This window comes from Phocoena sinus, chromosome 8 (assembly GCF_008692025.1).
Source record: "Phocoena sinus isolate mPhoSin1 chromosome 8, mPhoSin1.pri, whole genome shotgun sequence".
Classification (NCBI taxonomy): Eukaryota; Metazoa; Chordata; class Mammalia; order Artiodactyla; family Phocoenidae; genus Phocoena; species Phocoena sinus.
Window position 1 is genome coordinate 17,129,329 of NC_045770.1, and position 21,693 is coordinate 17,151,021.

The following is a 21,693-nucleotide window of genomic DNA, read 5'->3' on the forward strand; positions in this document are numbered from 1 at the left end:
CCACTATCTCGGCGTGTTAGTAACCATGAGATTAATGCATGTACCACTAGCCCAGGATTTGATTTTTTTTCCCCCTAATTAATGAGATGATTAACAATGGGTGAGCTCTGTCCTGTCTGAATTGGTGTGAAAGCACACAGCAGGGCATAAAAATAGGGCACATTAGTTTATTTGCAGATTTGTTGAAGATGAATTGGAAATAATGAGACTCCTGCTTCTGGTCTGTTGAAAGTTTTTCAACACCTGATAATATTTTTTAAAAAATGATATTCCAAACAGATTTGTGAAGCCTTCACAGCTGTAATTCTCTGAACTTAAAATAAGTCCTCTTTAATTGTGTCATCCTGCATGGGATTCATTTACTGTGTGGGTAAGAGGTTTGATGCAGACATCTTGGTGGGAAATCATAATGCACCCTGTCTCTCTCCCATTCCCTCTGCAGGCCTGTGATGGTAACTTGGGTGAGAGTCGATGATGAAATGCCTCAACACGCCGTACTGTCGGGGCCCAACCTGTTCATCAATAACCTAAACAAAACAGATAATGGTACATACCGCTGTGAGGCTTCCAACATAGTGGGGAAAGCTCATTCGGATTATATGCTGTATGTATACGGTACGTGAGAAGACGAAGCCCTCTTCCATTTGACTCATTTATTATGTAGCTGCTGCTTGTGATTCACTCCTAGAGCTTTTGGTCAAGTTGAAAACCAAAAAAAACAGTTTGTTTCCTTCAAGAATTAAAGAAGCCTGGCCCAAGGTGGACCCCAGTGCTACCACTAGGAGGACAGCAACTTTTCTTCTCCCCTTCTAATCCTGGGGGCTTCCCTCTAGATCACAGGCTCTGGTCATGCTGAGTAGGAAAGCTCTGTCCTCAGGCGCACGCTATGGAGATTATGTTAGAAATAATGACTGCGAAATCCAACCTTACCAATTAATGGCTTTTCAGCTCAGAAAGTCTATTCCCAGTGGTATTTTCCGATGATACCTGGGCTAGCCTTTCTCCTGCTTTGATGAGCACAACTGTCCTCCTTTCAGCATGAAGCTATTACATTCCATATGTCGCAAGCCCGCAAATACTTGGAAAAAAAATAGAAGGTCCTTGGTAGCTCTGTTAACCACCTATAGCTACTGCTTTAGACAGAAGTGCTTTTTTAAAAAATTGGTCTGTTTTCTTAATCTCTTTTTGCAGGATTATTAAAGCATATGATCATGAATTTCACTTTCTAGTCAACAAATACTTATCGTGCACCTACTTGTACCAGCCATTTTAAACTTATTTCCCATTTTATAGCTCATGGTCAATTTTGTGTCTGGTGAATATTCTCTGTTTAGTTGAGGAGTGCACTGCCTGTCTAGTCTTATGATGACGAATTGAGTCTCTTCTGTCCAGTTGACTCTCTCAGTTACTTTTACACCAGGAAAAATAGTCATGAGCTGACATGACACGGAATGAGTAACCATAGGCATGACGATTTCAGTATCTTGTAAATATATGAACATGTGTGTGCATTTCTCTCTTCATGTGAGCCATGTAAATAATCCAAGTGTAAGTGTATGTGAATATACACATATACACATGTAAATCTACATATGGGATATTTACACCATAACGTCTTAGAACCTGGCCACTTTCCTCATGAAGAAAATAGGAGTAGCAGTCTCTTTGATGAAATAGAAGCATGCTTTACCTCATATCTACATGGATATTAAAATATAATCCTTAGCCTGTACCTGAGTTTTGTTTTCCTTAGCATAGTGCAAAGTTAAAGGCTCACATCTAATCACTTTATGTACAGACTTCTGAGGTGTGATTTCTTTGCACACTACCCATGTTGTCTGCGGTCTACACATAATAGCATTAATTCTCCCTGGTAGTTAAGGAGATCAGAGTGAAGGGAATGGCTCTCCGTGTAGGTGCAAGGAGGTGCCGAGTGCCCCGTTTCCAGCCATCCCCCTTTTGCTTCTACATCCTTCCCATGCTCAACATCAGGGTCTGAGCCTCATGCGAGGCCCCAGCCTTGCTGTTAATCCAGGTTTACAGACGACTTTCATTCAGCTCTTCTTTAAAACGGCAGATTATGAAAAGCAGAGACAAATTTCCACCAGTCTATTATGTGCTTCCTTGATTCAGAAGACTCAGTTATCTGGAAAAACAATTTTGACTTATTGTACCCACTGTTCCGACATCTCAAGATGAGAAGCGTTTTGTGGATTTGATAGATAGATTTGAATAATTTTGGATCCTAGCTCTGGCTAGCATTTATTGAGGGCTTGCTCACTTCGTTCCATGCGCTAGGGTGATAGTTTTACATGCACGATCACCTCTGATCTCCACGATAACATGACGAGGTAAGCGCCATCATCATCCCATTTTACAGATGATAAAAGGAAGCTTAGAAAGGTCACATAAGTTGCCCAAGTTCACATGGTTACTAAATATGTTTCAGAGCCACGATAACTTTGACTCTAAAGTCTACAGTGAAATGTGTGTCTTTCTTTGTAGTTTCTCTTACTCTCTCTGCTTCCCGGTAGAACAGTTCCCTCCAATGCAAGATTGTCGTTTGGGAATGAACTCGCTGGGCCAGAATGCATTATTTGAAAGCCAGGAAACAGAGACCTGCCCATGTAGGCAAGCACATCTACCTCCACCTATCTCCCCAACCCAAGATGGTGCACTTCGCCTGCTAGATCCACAATATGCTACCTCCCTCCCATAACCTGTACTAGCAGTAATGCTTGGGATGACAGGCTAGAACACTCACCTGAGGTGTTGCTTGTCTAGTAATAAAATATTCTAGCAGTTTGAGAAGATGGTGAGTAGGTTTTCTTTTCAAAGCCAATTTATTGTCCTACTACAGTAGCTTTCAAAGTTCTTTATGAACTCAGAGTTAACATGCTTTTAAAATGTTTAATTCTCTAGAGGTAACTTCTATACTTGGCGAATCTATCTGGTTAGCGCCTGAGCCCCAGTTGGTCTTGTTCTTTTAGTGTCTATGTGTCAAACATAGCTTATTAACTCCAACTCTGTATTTTCTTAAATAGTGACCTCACGTTGCTCTTATCGCTAGAAATGATCTAGGCATTACACCTGGTAACGGAATCTAATTCATTTAGGTCACTTGAGCCACATGTGAAGGACAAGTTACCCCAGTAGTGATGAAAATAATTGGAAGTGTGTGATTTTCACAAAATGAAAGGAACTAGTGACCTTTTTTCTGAAGTCTCTGCCCTCGTTAGTCAGTCTCTGTTCCACTCCTGTTGGTAATGGTAATTTCAAATCACCTTCAGGTGCACTTTGATTGTATTGTGGACATCGCACATTTTGTGCCAATACTTTTTGAAATAGAGACAGAAATAGCATTGTAGCATACCAGCTACAGATGTTCCTTTTCAGTGATAAATATTGTCATTGAATCAGAACAGAGAAGGCACATCTCTGGGTACAGCTGAATTGGGGCGTGGAGAGAGCAGGTTGTCTTCAGGGACCGGTGCCCCTCGGTCACCTGTGTCCCTATCTGCACCTGTACCTGCACCTGCCGCAGGATGTAGGTGCATCCAGTGGTCTCCCAGGTCACAAGATGCTTCCCCACCTGTGGCCTCCATAAGAAAGTACTCCAAAAAGCAAGACTGAACGTGTACTGTCCGTTCTTCTTCTAACAAGGTAGTTTGAAATTATGAATCATTTATACTTCTTGGAAGAGAATGAGATTTTTTTTTTTAAATGGATTCTTTTTTTGCACTCATGTGTGAGGCTGCTTTCAATAGTTGTTTAAACTGCTGGCATCCCCAACTTCAATGAACAGAGTCTCCCCTAAAACAGACAGGTTTGCTCTTGATTCTTCCCTGTCAAATTCGTACATTTGTGTACGTGTGAGAGAAGTTTGTGAGGAAAATTAAAACTGATTATTGATCAACGGTAGGAATCTTTTAAGCAGACCTCATAACCAAACGCCAAGATAATGTTTTCATAAACTTCCAGGAAGTTCCGCCAAACCCAATAAAGACACGGTATATAATTAAAGTTTGGATGTATTAATTAGACAGTCTGAGAGCTCACTTGGAGATAAAAGGACACCAGATGTGTCAGGGAGAAAAAGTTGACGGGCGTTAGATAAAATTTAAAATCAAAAGCCTTCAAATCGTCTTACGCTCTATTTTAGCAGAATGATTGCTTAGGTCAAAGCCTTGCTGACAATTTAACACATTCAGTTTGATCAGTTGGGCTGAGATTTTTTTTTTCCTTTTTCATATTTGCCTTCTCTTTTCCCCCAAATAATTTTGGAGATGATAGAAGAATATACAGTATATCAGACACCTGACAGAGGATTCCCTATCGGATTCCTGTCTTGGAGGGTTAAGCCTTTTTTATATTTAATTCTCTTGTTTACAACCTGGAAACATTCTTCAGTTTTATCATTGTCGCCCACGTAGGTCAGGCTTGAGCAAAGGCACCGAACTGATTAATATTTATAAGTTGTAAAATTTATTGACTTTTAGAAAATAAAATCTCAGTAAAATCTCACATGCCTGGAACTTGATATTTAGTGGTGACATTCTCTCTTCTGTGTATTTATTACAAGTATAGAAGTAGTTTTACTTCCTGCTGGGATGTATTGATAGAGAATAATGACGTTAACAGTCAGAGACCAAGAGGCAGGCGCACACTTTCCCTTGTCCGATAGGAGCCCTTTAGATAGATCAGCGCCATCTCCTCCTTTCTCCCACCGGTGAAAGCATAAAACGAAATGACAACCGTCGGACCCTCTCAGGGGCTGAGTTGGTCTAACCTCACCCTTTGAAATCGGATGGGGGTGGGGGGGCGTGTCATATGTTTTGATTTTTCCTCCCTTCTCTACTTCTCATCTCCTCATCCCTAGTTCACTTCATTGATACAAATCTCTTTTCTTTTTTTTTTTAATTTTTAAAATTTATTTTATTTATTTATTTATTTATGGCTACGTTGGGTCTTCATTGCTATGCGTGGGCTTTTCTCTAGCTGCGGCGAGCGGGGACTACTCTTCGTCGTGGTGCGCGGGCTTCTCATCGCGGTGGCTTCTTGTTGCAGAGCACGGGCTGTAGGTGTGCGGGCTCAGTAGTTGCAGCGCGTGGGCCCAGTAGTTGTGGCTTGTGGGCTCTAGAGCGCAGGCTCAGTAGTTGGGGCGCATGGGCTTAGTTGCTCCACGGCATGTGGGATCTTTCCGGACCGGGGCTCGAACCCGTGTCCCCTGCATTGGCAGGCGGATTCTTAACCACTGCGCCACCAGGGAAGCCCCCAAATCTCTTTTCTTCTTTTCTTAGCTCTTCCGAATAAGGCCTTGGGTTATGATTATAAGACATAAATTTTTGCAGGGCTGGGGCGGCGGGGGGAGTCTTTGGTTTTTAAAGGGAGAAGTCATCAAACAACATGTCAGCATCTTCACGCCTTTGTTGTGTCGTTACTGATCACCGCTGTGCTCAGCATTGTGGGTTTGATTCTCCTTTTTTTCTTTATCCAGATCCCCCCACAACTATCCCTCCTCTCACAACAACCACCACCACCACCACCACCACCACCACCATCCTTACCATCATCGCAGGTATGGTACCTTCATTGCCATTGCAGATGTCCTGAATGTACACTGTCTTTCTGGTATGTATAACAAGAAGCCTAAAAGGCCCCTTTAACTCCTTGAAATGGAATTATTCCTTTATTTGGGAACTTGAAAGACATTAGATACTGTGTTCTCAAGTCGACTCTTAAGGACCTCAGAAAAGACTTTAACATCCAAGCATTTAACAGTAGATCAGATATTTTGCAGAATTCTTTTTTAAGCATCACCATGCAAAGAAAAATGCTAGGGGGGAAATGGCAGCCTGGCTCTTAGACAACACGCGGATAGCTTGTGCTGAGCCACGGTTGACGAAATGGTAAGTATCCCGGCTTTGGATCTTCTTCTTGCCTTAATTTCATCTTAATCCACGTGAAGGAAAATACACACCCTTTAACATGTCCACGTGGGCCATGTTCCTAAATGCATCATCCTTCCTGCCCCAGAGAGTACCCACTGACCGTGTGTCACCTGGGGAGTCACCGTCTGTTCCACTCTGGGCACTCGAGTACCCCTTCCTGCCCTCCATTAAACACTGGAGGAGCCACTGCGGTTGTCACTCTGTGGTTTAGCTCTTTGGACTGTCTGAAACTCCTATTCAAAGTGAGCTTCGCAGTCTCCTTTCTCTGACCGTCACTGAGGGAGGAGGTTATGTCCTCCAGCCCCTTCCTGGTTGGTCCCCAGCGGCTCTCAGTGCTTGATGTCGCTTGTCCGGGAGACTTGTTGTTTTCTCTGCCGACCAGGGTGGGAAAGGTTATGGCCGCACCACGTCGACTAGACGTGCAAGATTTCCTTAGGTAAGGCCATCCTTTACATTGACTTTCCGGAGACATTTTCAGTTTCCACAGGAGTTGGTGTGATAGACATGATGAAAATTCTAAGTGTTCAGTGAAAGAGGAGGCCTCATCGGTTTATGAAATATAACAATAGATTGTCTAATTTCAGTTTTCTTCACCTTTCTAACCATTAGAGTGGAACAAAGAACCTTTAAATAAGCCACTAGAGAGCATGGTTCTGAATGATGTTTGCGAAAACATCAGTGCCTGCACTTAATTGAAAAGCTTCTGAAAATCCATCAGTTGGTTTTTGTGTCTCACCCTAAACTCGGCTCCATCCAGGCTGCTTCCTAAATTCTTGTCTCTGTGTATTTCCCTTTTAGCTTTTTGTTAGTTTCTTCTGCTTCTTAAGTAAACTCAGTTTGTTAGCAGTGCAGAGAGATTCCTCCCACTTTCTGCATCCTTAATAAGCGCAACAAAGATGCTCCTCCCTGACTGATTTCCAGAGCAACCATGCTAACAACTTTCCTTGCTGCGGACCAGGTGTTTACCTTTCATGATTTCTTACCTCTTATCTGGGTGGTAAACCAATTAAGCTTGAGCTGCTGTTACCAGGTTTTCATAGTTTCCTATGAACGGCCCTTTGGATGGCAGTGTAATTTACACCACCCCTTTCGCCACTGCTCTGCATGTGTGAACCCATTAAGAAAACCTTTCTGTGGTCTGTTTTTTCTTTGCAGAAGTTGTCTTCTGCAAAGAAGAAGGCTGGTGTGAGCCAGCCTTGATGACCTCTCCTTGTAGAAGGTTCCGTCTAGGTCAGGTTTACATTTTAAGGCGGTCAAGACCTTCATTCATTCGGCATAAATACCACATTTCTTTTTTTTTTTTTAACATCTTTATTGGAGTATAATTGCTTTACAATGGTGTGTTAGTTTCTGCTTTACAACAAAATGAATCAGTTATACATATACATATGTTCCCACATCTCTTCCCTCTTGCGTCTCCCTCCCTCCCACCCTCCCTATCCCACCCCTCCAGGCGGTCACAAAGCACAGAGCTGATCTCCCTGTGCTATGCGGCTGCTTCCCACTAGCTATCTACCTTACGTTTGGCAGTGTATATATGTCCATGCCTCTCTCTCGCTTTGTCACAGCTCACCCTTCCCCCTCCCCATATCCTCAAGTCCGTTCTCCAGTAGGTCTGCGTCTTTATTCCTGTCTTACCCCTAGGTTCTTCATGACATTTTTTTCCCCTTAAATTCCATATATATGTGTTAGCATATGGTATTTGTCTCTCTCTTTCTGACTTACTTCACTCTGTATGACAGACTCTAGGTCTATCCACCTCATTACAAATAGCTCAATTTTGTTTCTTTTTATGGCTGAGTAATATTCCATTTTATATATGTGCCACATCTTCTTTATCCATTCATCCGATGATGGACACTTAGGTTGTTTCCATCTCCTGGCTCTTGTAAATAGAGCTGCAATGAACATTTTGGTACATGACTCTTTTTGAATTATGGTTTTCTCAGGGTATATGCCCAGTAGTGGGATTGCTGGATCATATGGTAATTCTATTTGTAGTTTTTTAAGGAACCTCCATACTGTTCTCCACAGTGGCTGTATCAATTTACATTCCCACCAACAGTGCAAGAGGGTTCCCTTTTCTCCACACCCTCTCCAGCATTTATTGTTTGTAGATTTTTTGATGATGGCCATTCTGACTGTTGTGAGATGATACCTCATAATGGTTTTGGTTTGCATTTCTCTAATGATTAGTGACGTTGAGCATCCTTTCATGTGTTTGTTGGCAATCTGTATATCTTCTTTGGAGAAATGCCTATTTAGGTCTTCTGCCCATTTTTGGATTTAATATGGAACAGCACTTTTCATTTGTGGCTGGCCTCTCACTAGCTTAGGCTTTTTTAAAAAAGACCTTTCTTAACACTCCCTGAACTCCTCCCCCCTCACCATCAATCTCAGAGACTCAGCAGAGGTGCTTCAGTTCACAGCTCCTAAACCTTCACTCCAGACTAAAGCTAATCTCACGTCTTCAAACAGCTACAACTCACTGTTATCACAGTTACAACCACAGAGACTCCATTTAAGAGGAAATTTTAAAAACAAACAATGCTATATTTCTGTCCACATCACAGGTACCTTTATAGGGACTTGTCTTCTCCTCTTCCTCTCCTCCTGGCCTCTTTGCTCGAGGTAATATAAGATGATCTCATAGGTGCACTTTGGCCTCTTGATGTTAGCAGCTGAACCTGCTCTACACACAAAATGCATTTGTGGTGATGAATGCCCTGATTCTCACTGGCACACCCAAGAGTCGTTACACTAAAATTGCCACTAAAACAACATTGTAGAATCCACTGCCTTAATGGATGTGATCTTACAGGCTTGCTGTGTCTTAACAAGCAGTCTTATATATATTTATCTTGCCCAGAAAGTGTACTTGTGGAATTTAACATTTGGTCCTTTCTTCAAACAGATTAAAGGTTATGGAGCTGAATGATTCCGTGTCCCATTTTAAAGGTCCAGACTATCCCCTAGATTTAGATTGGTTCCTAAGAAATCTTCCAGACTGAATCCTGACAAATGGAGAGCTAAATTAATCTCCACTCTTCTCCTCTCTTGTACTGTTTGGTACATTACAGCCACCATTAGCCTTAAAAGCTTCAACAGCTAAATCTAGTGATACTAACATAAAGCCTCAGCTTAAAAAAAAACTACGAGGAAGAGGAAGCCCACGGGCATCTACTTCTTTTCTCCCAGGCAAATGCAGTGACTGAAACCCATTGCGTAGGTCAGCGTTCCATTACAAGAAAAACGTACAAATTGTTTTTAAATGCAATCGAAAAATGTTTTTAAACTTGAAAGGTCATAGTTGATTTCTGATGTCTCTGAAAGGAAGTGTTCCAGTGTTATCTTTTATCTTTCATAACCAGAATAATTGAATTGTTCTCCCTGTTAGGGAGGCAGGCCTTCGTGAGTTCCCAGTCGCCTGACTCCCTCAAAATATGTTAAATCTTCATCCTGGAGGCCCTTGAAAAAGAGGAATTGTAAGCCCAATCTGACCCGATGCTGCCCACCCAGAATCACAGGTGGGTGGGAAGAGCAGGGCACCTATGCCTCCCATCTGTCCTGCGTGGGGAAGCTCTCCTGACTTACCTGTGAAGGCCACATCTAAAGGTAGATTCACCTGCAGAAGATTTTTGCAGACTCTAGAGTACTGAAAGGAGTATTTGATGTCAATTTGCCATATCAACATTGTTATGGTTTTATAACTATTCAGCCACTGATGTCATTAGAATCGCTTTCCAAATAAGAAACCATCTGAGGGATAAAATTGGGATGGGAGCCGCGCAGAGCCTCCTGTGATTTCCCATAAGATTCTTTGGTGTCTCTGTTCTCTTTCACGTACGTTAATCTTCTGACCATATATTTCTGTTTTGACTATTGCTACTGGCAGACCCCCACTCCCTTTTTTTTTTTTTAATATCAAGTTGTCCGTGTGGTTTCACTCATGAAGGTATATGCTATATTATAGGAGAGCAAAATGCCTAATTTAAATTGCACTTTAAATCCATCCCCGGCATCCTCTGTGAAAATACAGAGACAGCCAACCATTACCTGGGGTAAGAGGCCTCCATGCAAATTCCTTTCAAAACCCAGAATCAAAGGAAAGTCTACTGCTATGGGAGGGTGGGGAGGGGGGAGGGTGTTGTTTGTTTTGTTTTGAACTTTCTTTGAAATTAGTTGACTTTGTATATTAGATGTGCATAAAAATACCTGTTTTTGTGTTTGGTGATAGCTTTTGCCCCTGTCTGCCAGTTGGATCTATCATCTTAGGAAAATATTCTGTGTTTCCCTACCTGGTTAATGTGGATATTGTTTTATTTCTGCCTGGTTTTTCCCTGAGTTACATGCTTGATGAGAAGTACCATAGAAAACACTCAGCACTCAGTTTTAAACACCCTTAGCAGCTTAAATATAAAATTCAGGCCAGTAGGAGCTCAACCCGTAGGTCACATTTATACATGTGACTGTCATAAATTAAAAAATTAAAATCACCTTAGAATAAGAAATGAATAGCTACAGGGCCGAATTCTGAAACACATTTAAGAATCCTTTCATAAGAATGAAGTAGGTCATTTATAAATGAGTTTTTCTCTTTTTGAAAGTCCATATCCAATTAAATATTTTGTGTTTCTTGGAAAAGAAAACAGTAAGGTTTTTCTTATTGGTATCTAATCACTCAGTACCCAGTATACCTTGGAGAAAGTGAGTCCCACCCCGAGGCTCACATTATTATTTTGGCATTCATAGCCTCCTATCCTAAGCTTTTTTGTGTGTGTAACGTGGGTCAGGTCACATAAATAAAGAAGGTGAGAACAGCCCTTATCCTTCCGGCGGATGCCAAATTGGGGAAACTCAACAACCAAGCACATGTTTTCAGTTTCCTAAATACAAAGGAAAGAAGTACACCTGTCTTAAGACTGACTCTGTAGCATGACCAGCTATATTACAATAGAGAGCTTTGCTCCACATAGAACTGTCTGTTCTCCAGGGTCTTAGCGTCATGATTCCTACTCTGTGCTATTGATATCTGCATGACATAAGGGGTAATGCTTTTAGGCATTCATTCAACGCGTATCAAGGACCCATAATATGTACAGCACTGTGCTAGTGCCCACGGAGACAGAAAATTCTTGGAACCCCTTAAAATATAGCTGAGGAAATAGGTTATACCCATTGGAACTCCTTAAGCCGGAGGTACTGTGTACTTAGGGCTGATTCAGAAGATTGAAGAGACTGTCACAGGAGACGTAGAATTTGGTCTGTGCCATCAAAGAATGGATAGAATGTGGATAAGAAAGAATGGCATTTTGGAAATTAAGCCTGAAGGCCTGACTTTACTTTAAGCATCCATCGTCAGTGTTTGTGTCTGTTGTGTGTATTTATATTTGGGATATATATTAAGCCATCGTTGCTAGGAAATACACATCTCTCATCCTAGAATGTTTACTAAATTGCCTTTTTTCTAGAGTTGGCATCTACTCCATCAAGGCTATTTTTCATTCATTTATTGAATACTTATCGAATGTTAGTGATATACATACCAGTATGCCTGGTGACAAGAATATTATTAGGGCACTAGTAGACACTCATGAGCCACCTGTTTTGTAATGAGCTCCCTTTCCAAGTTTTTGCCCCAGAGGTGCGTGGACCATGTTTTTCCACACTGTCTTAAGTGTGTACATTTTAATTTTTTTGATGATGATAAACTTATTACAAATAGCATCATAGCCAACCAGTTTTTGACCCATATTGACTTATGAGGGAATGGAAGAAATTAGTGATGAAGGTCACCTGATTCTGCATTTCTTTCAAAAAGGAATGAGAGATGGGAAGTCAGTGAGATTTTTTTTTTTCCTAATGCTTCTATCATCATTTCCATGCTCTTATGTTCCTTGTTGAAAAATAATCCAAGAGAGAGGGAATTGACATGTTTTCATACTAAAGATTCATGCACAGCAGTGCAAAAGAATAATCTCATAAATACAGGTTTCTTAGGATGAGAAAGTTGGAGCTGTCTCAGTGGTGGGAAATAAAGGACTTGGCAGGAAGGACCCAGCCCTCCAGGAGATGAATATAAACTACTACTTCTAGAGCTGCTGCCCTCTCTCCACCATCACCCTCCTGCATCCCTCTCTTTTCCTCCCCTCACCGGTGCCTCACCCAGCACTGACACACATAGGATAGGAATTGTTTTCCTTGTTAAATGAAACCACGGTACTGGTGGTTATTATTATTATTATTTTGAGAACATCTGGTTTGCAAATGAGACGATCTCAGGGGTACAGTAGCACTTGTGAACAATTCTGAAGAAGCTTTTAACAAAACTTGAAATTAACCAAAAAGAAAGTAAAAACAACAACAACCTACTCCCCTTCCTGCTGTTTGGTGGCACACAGTCTCTTCACTCATAGGGGAGATGACAGGAAGACAGAAGAAAGCTTTCTTATGGGTCTCCTATTCCGGCCTTTTAGCTTCAGTTCCGTTCCTATCCATTTCTCCCATCCCTGAGCAATGGGAGTTTAATTAAAGCTGAACATAGATGGAAAGAAAATTAACCAGGAAACCAGTAGAAGATAAATTTCAAAGTTTAATTTTCCAGCAGGTATGTTTGCTTTCAATAGATTTCAAATATGTCAAGAAGAAAGAAAAAGAGGGAACTATACTTAATATATATTGGCCAGCACAGCACCATCGTGAGAACAAAACCGTCAGGGGAAGTCCTTGCCTACCCTAGCGTCTAGCTTTAAAGCAGCTCCATAACACAAACTGAAGGGGAATTCAATTAAGAAAACCCATTGGCTCCTTATTGACTTTAGTTAAGAAAATAAACTGAGAGAAAGTGTCTTAAAATATGTCTGGACTGGTTAGTATGCTTTCATTTACGCTTATGACAATCAAAATGGCAGAATTTAAATTCTTTACAATTAAGCTCTGCTTTTGAGCAGATTGGGTTATTACCCTATGCATTTTTTAATGTACAGCCTACTCATACCGTCCCCACTTCCCCCCAAATGCAGCCTTCCAGTGAATCTGGGCATTATAAAGCAGGAGTACCATAGCGCAGTTGGAGAAGAAAAAGTATTTAAGGTTGTGAATTTAATTTCGTTCCTGGATTTTCATTTTCATTTATGGCACCCGTTGTGTTTGAGACCACGGACTAATTTATGGATTAGTTTTAAACCCCCAGTCTGTCACACTCAATGAACAATTCTAAGTTGGAGAGGATCCATATGAAAGGATTAGAATGTGCTACAGTGGAGCTTACACATGACTGTTTCAGCTAAACATTGCCCAGCTGCCTCGCATGCGGTTTTTTTTTGTTGTTGTTGTTTTTGGTTTTGGGGATTTTTTTGCTACTTGGTTAAATGGATGGTGTCTCTAATCTGACACATTGTCTGAGCCTTTTGATTTTGAAAATATCTGATACTGCCACGGTGAAATATAGGTGACGTTTAATGTATTCAAGGTTAGGGTCCCATAAACTGTTTGTATGGCTGGGAGACTGAAAGTCGATATTCAGTGAAATGTTCATCGTTCAGATAGCAGTGCAGGCCCTGCCCTTGGATACCTTGTTTAATTATACTCATAAAACAGCTAGAGAGTGACTATTAAGACCATACACACTTACTGGGTTTGCAGGAACATGGGATTGCTTTTTCTTGACCATATAAAATAAATGTACAATAAAGTTCTCCCTCATTGTACTTAAAATTAAAAGAGACGGTAGCTCAAAGAGGCTTTTTTAATTTCATAACCCTACACCACCGTAAGTCCAGCTCAACTTTCTGTGACCTATTTTTCCCCTAGGCCTAGCGCAAAGATTATTTTTTAAAGGCAGCCACAGAATGAAGTTGGAAACAGCCTCTGTTAGGGCAATTAGGCACTCTCATTATTCAAGTTAATTAGAGCCTACGTTATCTTCTATTGGAAAGTTACTGTTTGCATTTTGCCTGTACACTTAGAATGTTATCAAACAATATAGTGACCCCACAAGTTGATTCACAGGGGTGGGCTAGCACATCTCTCCAGTCTCCTGATTAAGATACCTTAATAAATCCTACTTCACAGAGCCGCACTCACTTCAGAGCCAGGGTGTCTGTGGTTTCTGCATGACGTCGTAATGCAATTATGAAGGAGAATTAGATTCTGTCACAGTGCTCTCCTGCGGGGAGCACAAAGTCACTTCTAAAGATTTTTTTTTTTTCATTCTTTACTTGAAATAGCCTCTGTTCAGATACCACACCAGATGCTCTTAGAGAAATGGAATCAGCGACTCCCCCATCCACCCTCAATCTCGGTCTCAACTTTGTAGCCCAGCCTGTGTGTCTGCTGCCCTCTGCCACTCCACTGCTGATCCCTGGTTTTGCCATCCCCAGCTGCAGTAACTCTGTTGTTTGACTTGAACATGTGTTTGCTTTTCACTGTTTTAGAACTGTGTGTTTTCCTTCTCAACATCCCTTTCTCTTCCCTGTTGGGCGCAATTGATGGATTTCCCATCTCCAGAATGGGGAGGCAGGCTGCACTGTGAACTTCCCTTCATTTGTTCTCTGGTACCCACAGGGAAGTGTACACCCAGCTTCCCTTAGTTTGATTTCGTCATAAAGCTGACGTGATGTTGTGATGTAGGCAGACAGTAAATTGGGGAGTCGTCGGTTAATGCTAAGACATTATTTTTGAGGACCCTTAGATTTTACTCCAACCCCTTTCTTTCATTTTATACTAATGATTTACCTGGTGAAAATAAAGCATATTAGAAGTGCTGCTACAAAAATAACGAGCCAAAATGTTTATTGTTTTTTTTAAATTAATTTTGGAAAGAAGCCAGTGTCTAGCCATAAAATATATTAACTTTCATATAAGTGTTTCTGTACAAATGTGCATTTGATTTTGCCCCTACAATTGAAAGCACCTCAAACTAACACTTGACTTGAATGTTTCAAGTAAGGAGACGTGTCAGACGTGTCATGAGCATCTGATGTAGAGATGTTTCATCTGAACAATTTTCGGTATTGTTTTTTAACTGCTTTTTTATGCATACAGACTTGTAAGTAAGTATTGCGTTCTGGTGTGGTTTATTTTATGTTTTTCTTTCCTTCATCTGTTCTTCAGAAACTCAGCTATAAGTTATATTAAGCTGTAGTGGCCTCTCGGACTTCTCGTTAATTCTGGCTCCTTAGAAGGGCTCTGATTTTTTGATGGTCTAGGGTTCTGAGGAAAGGGGAATTGAAGGGGAACACTGGTGTGAATTCATGTGTCGTATTTATAAATCAGAAGCACCAGTCTCGTTGGACCAAAAAAAAAATGTTACATTTGGCATTCTGGTGCATTTAAACATTGCCTATGTCAAGTCCAAAAGCGTCTTTTGGTGTCTCCAGAACTCATGAAAATAATTACCAGCTAAATAGCTGCATGATAAAAAAGGACAGGTAACTACTTGCAGTGTCAACCCAGAATCCCACTACAGCTCGACATGACCAGCTCATGTGTGAGTGTCTCCACTCCTTTCTGGCCAGAAAGGCATCGTGGAGGGAGACACCTTGAGAAGGTAGAACTGAAAATTAAAACCCGGCCAGATGGGTTGACATTGGAATGAAGTTGGCTAGAAGAGGGGTATTAAAACGACTCTGGGAGAGGAATGTTGCCGTGCATTTTGTTAGATATTTATCCCACTTCCCCTCTAGCCAAAAAGAAAAAGAAAATTTCTGGAGCCCCCTGAGGAATTTCCTGTGAAGAAGAGCCAGTATAGCAGGCCTGGTTTTGAAGCCTGGTAGAAGGAGAAAACTTGAACGGCATTAGAAATAGAAGAAGAGACAAACCACGGTTTCTTCCATAACAAGTGCATCTGGCAGTGAAAAAACCTCACGTGCCATCTCCTGATTCACCCTGAAGGCAGGACTCCTGGCAGCTCACAGCAGTGAATGTGGTTCTGGATCGTGAGCAAAGGGACGGCTGGATGCTTTAATTTTTGGAATGTCGCATGATGAGAAGTGGCATTTGGCAAATTATGTGGACTTGGGTGTTTTCCATGCGAGACTTCTTGCCCTTAGATTGTAACATAGTAAGATGCGCAGAGTGGAGGATGGCTGAGTGGTGAGTATGAGTGCGCGCGTGTGTGTGTGTGTGTGTGTGTGTGTGTGTGTGTGTGTGTGTGTGTATAGAAACTAATCTGAAAGCCTTTAACGTGTTCATTCCCCTGGCCTCCCAGTTAATTGAACGTTCCAGCCGAACCCTGCTGAAATAACACACTGGATGGAAAACTTGAACCCGTATATTCATCTACAGGCATCCGCGCATGAGCCATAAAAGGATCCTAAATGTGCAATTTGTGCAGCGACGCCTGATTGGCAGTCTAAAGCCTGAGTGCCTGGGTGGGTTGGGTTAAAACAAAGGCAATGTTTGAATGTATGAATCTGTTGTTCAGCCAGCCTCCCGACTGAGCTTTTCTGTCACAGTCCTGAGCCTTGGTGCGTTCAGAGCCATCTACCAGTCACTGAGTTTGCACTGGTGTTTCTCGTCACTTTGCATGTTCCCCTGACTATTGACTAGCAAGTAGATGTATCCTGGCAAGACCCCCAGAACCAAAGAATCTACTGTTTTCCTCACTGGCTCGCAGCTTTGAGCTGAAGGCATGTCTTAAAACAGTGCAACTCACTTCAAATGCTTTTGGCTTTTCATTTATTATTGCTTGTCACGCGATGTTCTTTGAAAGCTTGCTCATATATTATCTGTTCCATTTTTTTCCATTTTCCCTTTTTTTGCATGCCGTTCCTCCTGTTTCTTCCCTTCCTCCAATCCTCTGTTCCCGTCTGTAGACACCACGGCGACGACAGAACCAGCAGTCCACGGTTGGTACCACATTACTGTTTATCTACCTTCTCAGCACTGCTGAGCAGCAAGGCAAGCCTGGGAAAAAGAGAAATGTAGTCTTCAAGGGAAACTGTGTTCCGAGTAGACTGACCTCATAAATATACTCTAATTTGTGAGGCTTGAAAGGGTGTCGAGTCTTGTCATTTCTGTTGTGAGTTCAGTGTTCAATGGTTGCAATCTGAGATGAGGCCTCCCTGTTGGCTGGCTGGGCTGCAGGAGTTTTAGCTGCACGTAGCCCTTAATTCTATAATGCCGCCAGACATTGAAATATAAGGGACTCCAAAAAAAACCCTAATATTTGCCTAAAAATCATAGCATCTGAATTAAAGGCCCAGTTGCTTTCTTCGTTCATAGGCTAGAATCTTAGGTACATTTTGAAGAGGAGTCATTTATGTCACTTAGTAGTCAAGACTGAAGGACAGGTCAGGGTGGAAGATTCCTGTTTAAATTCATGACGTAGGGATGAGGAAGAACATTCTTCTTCTTTAATTATCATATTTACCTCCACGGCCTCTTGCAGGTTCACCCTTAATCTCCATGTGTGCATAAAAGTTTATGCTACCATTTGGCGGGAAACATCTTCAAACAAGAATGATACCATATGTACATTTCAACAGCATTAACTGGGACTTTAAAAAAAATCATTTGTGTGTGGGTACCTGGTAGGCAAAATACTAAAAAAAAAACTCGTCAGGATGTTAGCCAAAAGCTGATAAAAACCATAAAAACCGAGTAAATAAAGCTCAGCAGGGGGCATGAGGAAATCCTTTTCCGAATTTCTCCACTGACTTCCTAGGTTGGAATAGGTCCATTCACTTTTCTATAATGTCTCCAGTCAGAAAATGAGACTCATGTTTCATCTGTATATTACTGTATTACTTAGCTCACATCTCACCCTGGCGATACTGTGCTTTGAAGAAAGATATGTTAGTTAAAAATGGGCTGAATTTTAATAACTGAATTCAAGGGAATTATTTGGTAAAGGGCCTACTTACATCGCTTTGCACATTTTGCAGGATTGAAATCTATCAGTTAAATGACAAGAGGTGATCAGCCAACCCTATGGTGTTCATTCAACTTTTAGAGAAACAGCTCTTCCTAGCACGACTGACCTTCTTAAACAGACCTGCATTTGAGGACTTAACCAGTTAGAAATCTCTGAGCAAAACCTATGCTGTGTAAGCCGTCCTTGAAGGTCAGGCCTTTATGCTTGGCTGACCACCCCCACATTTGGACCTTCTGATGAAAAATTCTGAGAAAGTAAAACAAACTTGGGTATTGGGCAGTATCCCTCCCCACCCTAACCCACCTCCCCCTGCCCTCCCTGTCACTGGCACAAAGGGAAAAGTTCATAAAATTAGTTAAAGGGCCAGATACACCAACAATCATGAGAAATCAATTAGGTAAAAAACTTCCACTTTCCAAGGTAATGCCCCATGGTGCTCACTGCATCTCAGACACTGCACTCCATTAAGCTCAGTTATTTGTAGGTTTCATCATTAATTGAGCACTTCCTGACTTTTATCGATTATTCTCAGAGCTTTAAGGCTATTTTAATGTAGTTCAAGAGATTTTTGTTCTATTCTTTTTAAGATGCTTTAAGTTCTGAGCTTTCTATAATTAACTCCAGGGTCAAATGTAATCATAAGATTCCTGAATTCTGTGAGATCTTTGAAGAGATACTGATCATTTATCTCAAGACTCCAAGCTTCTGTTTTCTAGGTCCCTTCAGTAACATTTGTGTAGTTATATGACTCTAATAGTTGTAGGTCTTGGAGTTGGGTGGGGTATTCAAGGTAAAAAATATGTCCCCCTGGGCTTCCCTGGTGGCGCAGTGGTTGAGAGTCCGCCTGCCGATGAAGGGGACGTGGGTTCGTGCCCCAGTCCAGGAGGATCCCACATGCCACGGAGCGGCTGGGCCCGTGAGCCATGGCCACTGGGCCTGCGCGTCTGGAGCCTGTGCTCCGCGACGGGAGAGGCCACGACAGTGAGAGGCCCGCGTACCACACACACACAAAAATAACAGAAAAAAAATATGTCCCCTGAGCTGAAAAATGAGAAATTAATTTAGGGAGCCAGTCCTGATCTTAGGATACTGGTATTTGAACAGTATTTCTCTATGGAGAAAGAAAGTGAAGGTGATCTCTTTTTGTGGTATAATAAAGAGACACTTGGAATAGGACTCTAGCATTCATGTGACAGGAAATAGAGATGCCTGTGTACTGTGAGAAACAACCACTGTCTTACTAGTTCAGGGATAGTGTTCAAGCCAGCAGTGTCCCAGTAGGATGTTATTGACCAGCAGTGAATGAGAAGTATACCTACAGCCAAGAAATTAGGGGGAAAAAAAAAAGAAGTAAGAATAGTATAATATATATATATGTGTGTGTGTGTGTGTGTGTATATATATATATATATATATATAAAATATATGATCATCATATATAATATATGGTTTCTTAGCAGGTAGAGAGAAGTGATAATCCAGGTTGATTCCTATAAAATGCATTTATAAGTACATGCTCCAACTTGTCTAAAACCCTCACAGCATCCTCCCAAAGGGATCTGACCCCTCTTTTCAACAGCATACTCTCCAGCTCACAGCAAAAAGCTTTAATGAAAGCCAAAGTAATATCTAGAATTTTACTTAACAGGGGGAGAAAGTCTTCCAGGTCAGTTGTCAGGATAGAAAAGGCAATAGAATATGATTGGAGTTACAAAGCAGGGGACCACGTTTCCAAGGAGATGAGGATACAGAACTGACTTTATTCAAGTGACTTATGGGTAAAACCCAGCTTCTTCCATATAACAACCATGTGACTTAGATTCATTTGAGAATAATCTTGAGATGCTCATGTTGGAGATCTGGGCCTAGAAAAATGTTGTGGTTTGATAACTTGGCAACTTAAATGACAAGACGTACTGGGTCAGCCAGTTGTGACCATTGAACTGGTCTTAAAAGTTTTCATACTGGATTTCTTTCCATACTTCTCTTTTCTTTTCTAAAAAGGAAAAAAAATAATTTTACAAAATGTTTTCCCTTTGAAGACTCATTAAAATATTTTATTCAAGCTTGTGTTGCTAGAGTATGTATGAAGTATATCAGTTGTTTATGTATGTTGACCTTTTGTTCTTACCAATATCTGATTAGAATAAGCATGTATTGGGAGGTTAGAAGTGCATGGGCATGATTCAAAAGCAAATGGATTTTCTCCAAAAAGAAACCAAACAACAGTCAGCCACAATGTGTCTTTAAGGATATAATTGAGAGTACAGTAAAGATAAATGTGAGTGTAAGAGTGGGATTCCTAGACTAGGGTGATGGAAGGGATCTTTGAAGAAAGATCTTGAGCATTTGTGTTTTGGGAGCTCATCCTTAAGGGATCTTTGAAGAAAGATCTTGAGCATTTGTGTTTTTGGAGCTCATCCTTAAGGCCTGGACAGGAAGAATCCTGTGTTATGTGTGCATGTTGAGAAATGCAAAAAACACTCTGCCAAATCCTGGTACCACATGGTCTGAAATTTATGGCAGAAATGCATGAGTGACGTTAAGCACGGATGGTGTACTCGTTCCTATGATTATTGATGTGTGGGTGCGTGTGATGGTTTTTATTTGTTTGTTCCAATGTGGGGCGCTTCTCTGTAAGTGTCTTGTGCCTTGTTATTTTTCTGCCCTGTGTGTCCCCTCTCCCTTCCCCCACCCACCTCCCTCGTGTGAGGTTTTGGGTGACAGCATGCCCACGGTCTGGAATAGTGCTTGTGCTTTTGCTGCACTGTGGTCAGCTGGCTTCCTCTGGGTTTGGGGTTCTCTCTCCCTCTCTCTCTCTCTCTCTCCCTCTCTCTCTCTCTCTCCCTCTCTCTCTCTCTCTCTTTCTCTCTCTCTGTCTCTCTCTCTCTCTCTGTCTCTGTCTCTGTCTCTGTCTCTCTCTCTCTGTCTCTGTCTCTGTCACTCTCTCTCTCTCTCTCTCTCTCTCTCTCTCTCTCTCTCCCTCTCTCTCTCTCTCTCTCTCTCTCTCTCTCTCTCTCTCTCTCTCTCTCTGTCACTCTCTCTCTCTCTCTCTCTCTGTCTTTCTCTTTCTCTGTCTCTCCCCCCACTCCGCCCCACCGCTATTTCATTATTTTCAAGTCTACCCGTCCTTTTGCTTTCTACCTCTTGGTACATTAGAAGCTGATGATCTCATGAATTTATAATCCCAAATGAGTTATTAACTAGTTTTTAATTTAGTATGCAATTGTAGTGAGACTCAAACTGGGAACCCCTCTGACATAATTTTTCACTTTCAGTTTTGGTTTCAAAATGTTTGGCCTGTGCTAGATACATGCTTATCCCCTAGACCTCTGCCCTTAGGCAACTTACCCCATGGATCTCCCTTTCCCTGACTTACTTCATAAGTCGTGCAAGCCGTGATGGAATTCTAAAAGCACATGAAATCTCTTATCTTTCTATTCAATTGTGGGGGAATTCTGAAGCCCATTTTAAAGAAAAATAGCCAGCAGTGCGCATTATTACAACCTCTATGTCCACCATCTGTGTATGCACCCCTCTGCACATCTCTCTGTATGAGTACACAACAGTGGCATTCGAAGGCTGTCATTCAGTCAAGGGACTCTGCAGACATTGTACGTTCTACTCAAGAACAAAGTTAAAGAGGTTTACGAATGGCTGCAGGACCTGAAGATTGTGTTTCAGCCTTGATATGCAGTTTGGAAACAATGTGCTACTGTTTAACGGCGTGAACCAAATTTCTGCTAATGGGACCAAGGGAAAAACTCTCCACAAAAGCTGACAAAGCAGGAAGAACAGGATGACTGACTGAGCATTTAGATTAAAACTGCCGGGGCATCTGAACTCTTATGGCTGGTGATGGAA

At 41.6% G+C, this 21,693-nt stretch overlaps 1 protein-coding gene across 3 annotated transcripts in view; it reads left to right on the forward strand.

Annotated features, from left to right (window-relative positions):
- The window catches only part of CADM1 (cell adhesion molecule 1), a 334,278-nt gene that overhangs the window by 292,843 nt on the left and 19,742 nt on the right, over positions 1-21,693 (forward strand). For 2 of the 3 annotated variants that reach the window (XM_032641395.1, XM_032641394.1), the window contains exons 7-9: positions 443-615; positions 5,498-5,578; positions 16,769-16,801. In XM_032641395.1, coding sequence (XP_032497286.1) covers positions 443-615; positions 5,498-5,578; positions 16,769-16,801 — 287 coding nt within the window. The remainder of the gene's footprint in view (positions 1-442; positions 616-5,497; positions 5,579-16,768; positions 16,802-21,693) is intronic. The other variant, XM_032641396.1, reaches the window with a different exon arrangement.